General features: G+C 34.9%; 1 protein-coding gene across 1 annotated transcript in view; it reads right to left on the bottom strand.

Annotated features, from left to right (window-relative positions):
- The window catches only part of PAPSS1 (3'-phosphoadenosine 5'-phosphosulfate synthase 1), a 99,134-nt gene that overhangs the window by 17,631 nt on the left and 69,428 nt on the right, over positions 1–12,075 (bottom strand). The window contains exon 11 of the mRNA XM_032254839.1: positions 6–235. Within this exon, the coding sequence (XP_032110730.1) occupies positions 6–235 (230 nt within the window). The remainder of the gene's footprint in view (positions 1–5; positions 236–12,075) is intronic.

The raw sequence follows: 12,075 nt of genomic DNA, 5'->3' as shown, positions 1-12,075 counted from the left end.
CTTACTGTTCAGAGTCATAATAGTCCATACGCTTCTTTTTCTTATTGTAAGCTGCAACTCGAAAGGGAACTATTTCCAAAGTAATTAAACCAGGGGCCATTGTTAGCACTTTGGCACCATGACTTGGCTCATAAAGATCCTTCCCTGTTTCTGGATGAGGCATGCCAGCCGGGTCTCGTCCAACAATGTAAAAGTTGGCTCCTGCAACCATCCGTGCTCTGCAATGCCACTGGACCTAGGATAAAAGTTTCATTTTAGATAAGTATGCTTTTATGACTATGTACTTAAAAGTACTGTAGTAAGTGAATAATAAATGCATATGCTTTTCATATAATCATTATCGGTAGGAAATCTCAAGAAATTTAAATGTGTCATCTTGGGAAGCCAGAAACAAAACAAAAAACAGAAACAAACCTGCCCCAAACCAAAAGATTAAAAGCAAAAAGATTTATGGATATATATGTATATATATGTTTACTACTTACCTACTTATAAGATAAATGTAAATCTATATATGTGTCTAGATGTTTGATTTTACACAACTACCAGATGCCATTTATACAACTCAAAATCTAATCTATGAGGTTAGAAGTCAGGATAATGGCTGACCCCTGGAGGGAGGCAACTGCAAGGAGCTTCTGGAATAATGGTAATGCTCTGTTTCTTGATCCAGTATCTGGTACTGGTAATTAGGATGTGCTCACTGTAAAAGTTCATTGAGGTACGCACACACTTATAATTTAGGAACTTTTCTCTATATTATACTTTAACAGGTTAAAAAAATCCTGTTGGACAAAAATGACAAATTATGTAAGTACTTAAACTGGTACTGAGAAAATCACAGAAATAATATAACTAATATATAACTAATCACATAACGTATGCCAATACTAGCTAAAAAAACAAACAAAAAAAGATTGGTTGTGAGTAAATGGCCATGTTGCATCCAAAACTAGCCTTGAGGGCTGTAGTTTCAGACCTAGTAAGACCTATTATTAAAAAATAAAAAATTAGTCTAACATCTAGAATAATGCAACTTTAGAATTTAAAGTGACAGCAAGAGATCATCTCTAGTTCAACATTCTCTTAAAATTTGAAAAAGGCAAAGCCCCCCCAAAGGTTAAGTGACTTGGCCAATAAAGTTTAGGATAAACTCAGGCCTAGAAATTTGGTCTTAGGTCCCTTTCAGCGTAAGACTCCATTATTTGGTAATTTATATAACCATCACTGTTCTATATTAAAAGAAGGTATAAATGATGACCTCTACACATAAATAACCAAATCACCTTTTACTGATTTGTTTTCATTTTATTTCTCTTGATAATTTCCTGCGTACCAGATACTTATCTATTTATCAACATAGTTTAGAAAGTGCAATTGTAAGAGAGCAATTCCATACCTCAGACTTGAACTGTTCATCCTGAGGGGTTCCAACTTTTTAAATTGTTTCCACTGATGTTTCCCTGCATGTTTTCAAACAGTATGCTTATGTTGCTTTGACTGTTTAATTTTACATAGTTTATAACATAGACATTATTTCTACATCACTTAGATTTGCTACCATATTAGAATATTTAATGAGGTTCTTATTCCCCAATAGGTACAGTGATATCAACATTTTTTGTGAAATCAATATTCATCTGTGAAGTGAGGATTGTAATAGTATTTATCTCATAGAAGTTTAAGAAAATTAATAAATGAAACATGTAAGGACTTAGAATAATACCTGGTACACAGTAAGTAGACAATAAATGTTAGCCATTATGATGTCTATTTTAATCCCCTTTTTGTACAGCTGTTTATTTTTCCCAGATTTAATGACTGCCTTGATTTTTTTCTACTTGCTTAGTTTTCCCAGGTTTCTATGTACCTTGCTCTAACCTTCTTCATGAGCACACAGTTTAACATAATTCCCATGTTCCTTGCAGTGTGGCCATATGACTGAGTACTGACCAAAGGAATGACTGCCAAAGTTATATGCAGCTCCTTCAACTGTGGCCCATTAAAAAGCCCCCTGGCACTTTTCTAGTTCCTAGAACTTGGAAGGAACTATCATAGTTCTGAATGAACAAGATAGCTAAGTATGATGCCATCAGATGTCTGTTCCCTATATATAAGCTACTATTTCTTCCACCAAACCTCTGATTCAGCTCTTCACAAATATTTTGGTCATTCCCCTCTGTCTACACAGAAAAAAGACACAAGACCTCTTAGTTCAAACTCCTGTTATCAAGGGATCAGTCAGAATGTTATCTTCAATTAATCACTCTGCAACTCTACTTAAATGGAAAATCTTTTCTGACTCATGCAAATTAGAAGCTGCTTACATGGAGTTACAGTAAAAGGGCAGTCTAAGTTCTCTGAATTTCAGTGAACCTAATTTGTTCATTAAATATTTATGCCTATCATTCAAGTACCCAAAAGTCAATAATCTGGAAATGTTTGACTTAATTTTAATATGTAAGGAAGCTCAGATAATTTAACCCAATTCCCTTTGTCCTTTTAAAACCAGAGAGGAAACTGGAGCTAGAAAAATTAAGCAGCTTACCAAGGGGTACAGCATATTGGCAGTGGCCGGTTCTAATTTCTAGTCTTGTACAATTACTAGAAAATTTAATTGCTTGACTTATTCTAGAGGTTATATGAGTAAATTAACAAACAAGAGTCAACATTCTCTTGCAGGTGACTTGAATAATTTTCATTTACATTCTACCGAATGGTTCTCCAATGAGAATACTTTTATTTGAACAGACATGAATAAACAGAACACATGAAACTCTTCCAAGAACACCTGTTTGTGAGACAACTTATAACCAATTGAAAAGTTAATATGCTTTATAATCAAGACAATGTAAGTCAGCCTTCATCAACGGTGTATCTGATTAAGAATAGACCCTAGAGTCAGGCTGCCCTAGATTTGAGTCCTAGCTTTGTCCCTTACTGACTGAGTATCCTTAAGTAAGTTCCTTACATAAATGTAGTCTTCTAATTTATAAAAATCAGAATGATAATGCTTAACACCAAAGGTTGACAGAAGATTTGAAAGCACTCAAGATAGCACCTGGCCCTCAATAAGTAACAGCCGCACACATCGATGCTGTTACTACTATTCTGAGAAACATTTCCCGCGAAACTCAACTGAATTAATTGTTTCCTAACCAGAGTTTCTAAAGAAAAATCATTCACTCTCTGAAAAAGATGACATGCTGACTATAAGATGGGTGCTGAAAACCAGTGACAGCTGCCTGCTCATCTCCCCAACAGACTTATGTCAAGATGTATTATTTATCTTTATATGTCCAGTGGTAGCATGGTGTCTGGGATATTTAACGCACACTTTTGAAGGAACACAGCGATGATTTCCAAAGGTTTTCTATAAAGCTCTCCAAGAAAATGTAAGTTGCACATGGTGGCTCATGCATGTAATCCCAGCACTTTGGCAAGACTGAAGCAGGAGGATTGCTTGAGCCCAGGAGTTTAAGATCAGCCTGGGCAACATAGGGATACCTAAAAAAAAAAAAAAAAAAAAAAAAAGCCAGGCATGGTGGCTCTTGCCTGTAGTTCCAGTTCCAGCTACTTGGGAGGTTAAAGTGGGAGGATTACTTGAGCCTGGGAGACTGAGCCTGCAGTGAGTGGAGATCGCACCACTGCATTCTAGCCTAGGTAACAGAGGAAGACCCATCTCATAATTAAAAAGGACAAAAAGAAATAGGTAAATGGCCAGCCTCACAGCAAACGACTCATTTTTCGCTTTACTTGTATCTACCAACCAAATAACGTTATTTTCTGATAATAAAAGTTACTTAAATCATATGTAATAAACATGTCAGTTTCCTTTACAAGTGATTTCTCTTTGTCCTGATCTCCCTGTTCCTTAATAACAACAATCTCACTCTCGGAAGGATGAGAATGCAAGCAGTTGCTTTCTCAGCCTTCCTTGCTGCAGCCTGGGCATCCAAGCAAATAATGGAACCTCTGGGGAAGTCTGCTGGAAGGTTTCTGAAACACTTTCCCTCACTAATAAAATTCTCAACTTTCATTGTTCTGAAAATGTCCTTACTTCACCTCTACTGTTTAGAGATATTTTTGCTTGCACATAGAATTCTAGATTAAGGTGCTTATTATTACATTAATTTTAATTTTCTTTCATTTTTATTTTTTCTCTTAAATATGTTATTCCACTGCTTCTGAGAAGTCAGTCACCATTCCTACTATTTCTGGGTATGAAATATTCCCTTTTCTTTCCCCTGCCCACCTCCTTTTCTATTTATTGTTAACTTCAGCAAACTGACTGTGTGCTTAGGCGTGTTTTCTTCAGATTTATCTAAGATTCACTTGACTTCTTAAATTTGTAGGTTGATATTATTCACCAATTTCAACCATTACTTTTTCACAACTTTGTTTGCCACATTCCTCTCCTTCCCCACTTCTTTCAGAACTCCAATTATATGTATACTAAACAACTTGATACTGTCCCCAAGGCACTGAGGCTCTGCTTATTTTCTCATCTTTTCTTTTACAAAATTACTATATTTTAAGCCTTTAACTATTGTTCATTATTTAAAGGCATCCTATAACAAATTTCCCCTTTTTCCAAATAACTTTTACTGATCTGTCTTCTAGGTGAATGAGCTTTTCTTCTGCCAACTCTAGTCTGCTTTTAAGTCTCCAAGTAAATTTTTTCATTTCAGATACTATGTTCTTTTAGTCCTTGAATTTCCTCTTTAAAAAAAAAAATTTCATTCTTCTGAGATTCCTCATCCATAGGACTATGATATTTTTTTGAAGACATTAATGCTCTTATTCTAAAATCAGCATCATCTCAAGGTATGTTTTTAGTTACAGTTTTTAATTCTACATTATAAATCACATTTTCCTACTTCTTCTAGTAATTTACTGTATGCTTCCAGTAATTTGTTATTGTATGCTGGACTTGTGGATGACTTAAGGAGTCTCAACTGTATTGTTTTCCTTTAAAGTGTGAAGACTTAATTCTAGCAGGCAGGTTATTTACAGGCACTTCTCCTTCTCTTTTTGAGGCTTGACATTAGCCCTTGTGGGGCAGGTCTAGTCTAGCCTTTTGTGTCAATCATCAATCTTTTGCCTCTCAATTCCAAATTCACCCTCAGTACATATTCTGAGATAACGGATTCAACTCTTTTAAGCATTTCCACTTAACGCCATACTCATACACTTTACAATGAGTATGGCATTAAGTTTTATCAGTAGAGGACTTTAGAAAGACACTGTAGAAGAAAAAGGGTTCTCTTCCCGGTCCTGATAAGCTGCATTTTGCTTTCTTGTTCCTGCTGTATCATCTGTCAATGGTGACTGTGTATGGGCATATCTGGGCATTCTGTGTCAGCAGCAAGCACAATGCACACAGTTCTTCACCGATCTCAAAGCCTTTGAGCCCAGTGACCATTTTACTGTGGCCCTGCAGACACTAGTGTACACCTGTATCCCCTCCACTCCTATAAATGCTCAGTGTGTCTCAACTGCTTCAGCAGCTCCAAACTCTCTGCTTTCTTACCTCAACAGGACCACTGTCCTCTACTTGGGTTCCAACTGCATGTGTAGAGCTCTGGAAATTGTCTCCAGGCAGAGAACCAGGGCAAAGACGGGGTCCACTTTGTGTGTTTTCCATCTCTAAAGGATCATGTTCCTGCACTATTTGCCAATACTTCTAAACAGGTGTTTTACATACATAATATTATTACTGTTTTCAGCAAGGGGGCAAGTCCAATGCATGAGGGCAAAGCCAAGTATCAGTAACTCCATCACAACCACAGCTAAAACCAAAATATATTTTGAAAGAGGCAGCAGCAGCATTTTTGTAGATAGATGAGGCATGGGGTATAACAAACAGAGGAGTCAGTCATGACTCTGAGATTTTTCAGTGACGATTCCAAGATTTTTCAAAGCACTATAATCAATTTAGATGAGGAAGGGCTGTGGATAAAGCAGATATGAAAGGGGTAAAATGAGGCAGTTAACATTTTAGGTAAGTTTGAGCTATTTGATAATTCAAGTCTCAAGTGGCTAGATATATGGGTTTAAAGTTTAGAAAGGAGATGTGAATTAGAGAGATACGTAAGCAAAACAGGAAATAGAGAAGGTATTGAAAGCCAGAAGACCAGACAAGATCATCACAAAGGATAGTACAGATACAGAGGAGAACAGAATCATCATACTGAGATGTAAGACATGAAGAGATCTGATTATTTCCTTAAGAAAAAGAATGGCCAAAAACCATACAATTTAAGACTTTAGCTACACATTATCAAATCGCTTACCCAAAAAGTGATAACTGTCAAATAACTTGCAGATCATTTCAGTTTTATCACTCAGAGTGTGAGAGTGTAAACTGATACAATCTTTTTTAAAAATAATTTTACATTACCATCTCAAGTTGGATATTTGCATTTCACAGGATCCAGAAATTCCATTCCTAGAAGAAGCTTTTGCTCACATGCACAAAAACAATATAAAACAAAAACAGAACACACCCATTAAAAAAGGAAATAACCTAAATACTTAACAACGGGAAACAGATAAATTGTGGCATATTTTCAGAATGAAATACTATGTCACATATATGACATATATATGTCATGCACAAGCACATGAATCTTAGTAACATAAGTGTACCCATAGTGCCATAAGTGATAAAAGCACGTCCCAAAACACGGTATAAAGTTGGAAGCAAGAAAAGCAAAGCAATATATCATTTAAGCATACGTACATGAAATAAGACTGTGTATATGAGTAAAGATAGGGAAAAAATACAAAATTCAGGACAGAGATTACCTAGGGTGGGGGTGGGTGATGGGAATGGCAGCATAAGAATGGGATTGGTAGAAGCACTTGCTAGGTAGAAGTCACACTTATCAGCTTAGGAACAATTCTATGTTGTTCATTAAATAGTTTATTGTTTCTGAGACAGAGTCTCACTCTGTCACCCAGGTTGGAGTGCAGTGGTGCAAAAATGGCTTATTCCAGGTTCAGCCTCCCAGGCTCAGACAATCCTCCTGTCTCAGCCTCTCAAGTAGCTGGACCACACGGATGCGCCACCATGCCCGGCTATTTTTTTGTTTTTTTGTAGAGACAGGGTCTTGCCATGTTGCCCAGGTTAGTCTCAAGCTCCTGTGCTGAAATGGCCCTCCCATCTTAGCCTCCCAAAGTGCTAGGATTACAGGTGCCTGGCCATTAGTTTTTAAAAATAGCAAATATGTAATCAAAATTAAAAAGGACAAATAATTCATGAGCTAATGACAGGGCATCATGTACCACAGATTATGATTAATCCAATTTTGTGCGTCTGAGGTCCACGCAAGAAACTTTTAGGAAATAATATTAATTTACATTCCCACCACGTTTTAACTTTTTCCAAGTAAATGGTGGAACATTTTATTAAGGTTCAAATTTACTGACAAAATTAACAAGATATGTTATCTACATCATTTAAAATAAACCCAAACAAAGAAATACATTTCCTACAACGTAGCTCATATTTTACTTAATTTGGTTCATAGGGTTCCTAATTCACATTGCTTAAATGTATTTCAAAGTATATAAACCACAAGATTTTGGATACATTATACAAATTGGAAAGAAAATTAAAAGATGGCTAAATTTTGTAAAATATTCACAAGATCTAAAATTTCCACAATATTATGAATACAGTTTTAAAGTTTTTCTATAATGTTTTACTTTTCCTTCTTTTTTATATTCTACTGGCCTTGACTAAACATAAATACACTTATTTAGACAGACAGGCTTCAATTTCCAGTTTCTTGACCAAAGAAACCTACTGGCTGAAAAAGACATGTTCCCTAAAGACGACTGCTAAAAACGAAAAGTGAGAGAAAAAACTCGAGGGAAAAAAATCCAAACTTTTACACTGTATTTTATTTTCAAGAATTAATATGGTATACATTTGCTGATCTTTTTTCACTAGGGTACAGCTTAAAATAAACTAAAAGAATTAAAGGGAAAAATATTTCCAGTAATATGATTCCTTTTGTCATCAATAAAGCCAAGAAGATGCTCATCCAACATGTCAATTCAATGACCACATGAAAGTTGCATTTAAAAGCAGACCAAAAATTAAAGCAAATAGGTGGAGCAAATAAGGACTGTTTTTCTCTATATACTTCCAATCTCCTACAAACTGTTTTTATGATAAAGTGAGGCAATTAAAGCAAACAAAAGGAGAAACAATTGGAAGTGAACAGTGAGTTAACATTTTAAAAATAAAACCACTAACAAATTTATATGCTGGTAGTAACTCTATAGAAAGAATAATTTACATGCTGGAACCATGAAACTAAAAAGTTACATAATAAACATTACTTTATAAGACTTTAAAATATTCTTATCACCCAAAATAGCACAACTGTTGCATGTTCTGGAAGCTGTGGTGTTTCCTGGACTTACTGACATAGGTACACAGAGGCCCTGGCTTAGGAAGTATGCTCTGTTTATCTTGTCAGTCACAAACTTTCAAGCTTCCAGCACTTAAAGCAGGCATGTGAGTGTACAGTGATTACCTTTTTAGACAGTATTATACTACTTTGCTCTGCCTATGTGAAAGAAAACTGGGTATAAGATATCTAAAAGGCAAGATTTTGATAACATGTCAAAATATTCAAGCAATTTCAATTCCAGAAATATTGTGAAGCAAATATGCAAAAAGATTCATTTCAGTATTTATTACAGGGTTGTCAAAAGACAGAAACTAACCCAAAGATCCTTCAACTGGGTGTTGTTATTGAATTAAATTCCTAAACAGCAGGGAACTGTACCATCATTAAAATCAAAAATCAATATTTAAATTAACATAAAAAGGTATTTGTAATACAGGAAGTTTAAGAAGCAGTTTAACAACACAAAATACATATAGAAATGTTGGGGAGAAATGAAACAAACGTTCTAGGCCTTCATCTCTATCACAATCATCAAGCCCTGGAGGATCTGATTTTGGAAAATCACTAGCTGAATTCACATACTAGTGAACTGCCGGTATATATGCAACTCAAGGAAGAGGAGGAATGAGAGTGATAAGACAGGTCTTACACTCCTGAAACAGAATAATGAAATCCCCAACGTGGACCTGATTCACTATGTGGTACAAGATTTCCATACTGCCTTGTTCAGGAAAATGAAAAAGCAGGGGAAGATAGGAGGATCAAATTTAAATAAATAATACTGAGGTTTCACAATTACCTCTTTTTACCTTTAGATAGGGTTTAAGAATTGTCTTATCAAAATGGAAGGCAGAATATGGGCTACTAAAAATAAATAATTGTACTTGAAATAAACACATATTTGTTTCAGAATTTCCTTCCCAAGGACATTCATGGAGCTAAGGTTTACTCGAATTTTTACCTAATTTCCATAATGTGAGTCATACAAGTAAGAATTAGTGAAGTTTTACCACCCAACAGTGAGAATAGGAGAGTAGTTCCTGGTCCAAATTAAAGTCAACACTTTAAAAAAATATATCTATGAAAATTCTAATTCTATAATGGCTTCTCCTTGCTATCCATCACAGGTTAATTAAGATATCACATGACTAATAAGTCAATGATCACTGATGGATAAGAACCTCAGTTCCACATCTCCACACACGTTTGTAACATAAAATTCTTTAGAGTTAGAATTGTTCTAGATTCATCCCAATATGGCATGTTACCTAGAAGTTTTTTAACCTCTTTTAATTCATGCCCCTTTTTTTTAAACCTAAAAGTCTCATTTCTTCCAAATCCATTTGAAAATAGTATCTATCACTTATCTCCCACTTCCACATCTGGTAAAGACTTTGGTAAATTTTATTTTCAGTAGTTGCTAAAACAAAAATTAAAAACCTGCTTTTCAAATTTGAAGTTACATTATAAAATTATAAAATGGACTATTATACTGCTTACATATAATACCACTACCATTAAACCATTCTCTCCCCACACCCAACAGTTGAGAAATTTCAACATTCCAGAAGTCTGGCAGATTAGATATACAATATTTTCAATTTTTCTGAATTAAAAATACTGAGAAGAATAAATTGAACATTTAAGTCCCACTTAAGTGGCTTATTTCTTTATAGCTTCATATCAAAATCTGCATTTAAGTGTATTTAAATTTTATTAAAGTCAACATTCTGTACGACCAACTTTATATACTCAAAAGGTTTATAAAAGAACATCAGGCACAGAAACTATTTTTTTTAGTAAATGTTTGAAAGTTATTTTCTAGACTGTCAAAAATGTATTTGTTTTAATGCTATAAATATTCTTTAGGAATTACCCAAGACCCCTGTGTAAATTTAAAAAAAAAAAATTTTTTTTTAGAGTAAATAAATAAAATTCTTTAGGAAGTCAAATGCATTACCTAATATTGCTGTGTAAACAATCTACACCTTAATTAATCTTAAGAATTCCATATTAAAATATTCCTTATCTTGGTTGTACATTATCTAGTATTAACACACTTTCTTGAAATTCCTAAACTATAGTTTAGGAACCTGCCTCTTAAGTTTCCAGAGATAGGAATTATTTTAAACTCTTCAAGCTGACTGGAATAATCTAGACAGGCAAGTGAAAGATAAGGTTCATCTTCCCATCATACAGATTCCTGATACTGTGGCTTTTGGTCTTCTTTGCATTACTACAACTGATACTCTAAGTGCTTCTGTTATGTTCTTATCACTCTGTACCGGTACTGAACACTGGTCTCATGAGAGTCACATTTCTGGTTTGCAATACAAAAATTATGAAATTTACTTAGACGTTTCATACTTCATCTTGTAGGAGAGAATTAAATATACCTTACAAAAACTGTTGTTATACAATTTTAAGAGCTGAAAGGGAGTCTAGGTGATGGAATCTGAATTCTTCATTTTGTATATGAGGCCCAATACAAAGACATACAGAATTTCCCCAAAATTTCCTTTACCTTTAAGGATAATGTTTCAATCTCCAAAAAGATATACCTCAAATGTAAGAACTGTATTTTTTCAGAACAATCAGCAACCAAACTAATTTTATTCTTGGAAGTGACCTTGTCCTGGCTGAGCTCAGACCCCCCAGTCAGGTTAAGAACAGTATCAGCCCTCCTAGAGTGGGGGCTCAGAGTGGAGACAGCAAGCGTGGCAAGGCTCAGCATCCACCTCCCCTTCTTGCCTCCCAAACCTAGGGGCTCTCAAAAGGCTCTCTGCCCTCCCACTGATTATTATTTTAAGAAAACAGAGGAATGCAACCATGATGATAAGGTACTGGAAACTATTTCATGAGGTCCTTCACTAGGGTGAGAAGAAATTAAAATAGGTAACAATTACCAAGCTCTTCCTAATATGCCAGTCACTGTACAAAATGTTTTATACATATTTAATGTTTATAGCAAATCAATAAGATAGTTATTATTCCGGTTTTACAAATAAGAAAACAGGGACTTGGACAATTCAAATAACATATCCTAGCTGCAAAATGAACTACTGAAGGACCAACTCTTTGGACCTGGATCTGTGCAACCCCAAAACCCACACATTCCTATTCATCCTAAGCTACTGACACTGTGTCAAGGACGTTTAGGGAAGAAACTGAATAGATTATCTAGCTGGGAAATCAGGAAAACCTGAAAAATCAGACTAACAGACAATATCTGAGTTTGATGCAGCTTTAGTAAGAAACAAGCAAGAACGAATTCTGAGCTGAAAATCTATCGAGAGAAAAAAATGATATCTTTTTCCCTATGAAAAGCAATCTATCACCTGCAAAATCTGGTGTTTCCTAATGAAATAAGTTCAGTTCTCAAGACAAATATAAGCTAAAACTATAAAATAGCCTACAGGGATCCCCAAAATTACTTTCGAATTAAATCAATACACTCTAAATATATTTGTGACACAAGCCCACAACTGCTTATTCAAAATTCTGAAATCTAAAAACCCAGTTTTGTAACTCACTTTGTAGCAAAACCTGGTCAAAACCAAGGAAATTTCAATTGGTCTTTTTGCTGATATTTGTGAGAAAAATCACTCACTTTGCTACAGGAATATTAATGTGCTTTAACATGGGG

Source organism: Sapajus apella, unplaced genomic scaffold (genome assembly GCF_009761245.1).
Source record: "Sapajus apella isolate SASKATOON/1434 unplaced genomic scaffold, GSC_monkey_1.0 scaffold87, whole genome shotgun sequence".
NCBI classification, from domain to species: domain Eukaryota; kingdom Metazoa; phylum Chordata; class Mammalia; order Primates; family Cebidae; genus Sapajus; species Sapajus apella.
This window is presented reverse-complemented; position numbering and strand designations above follow the sequence as displayed.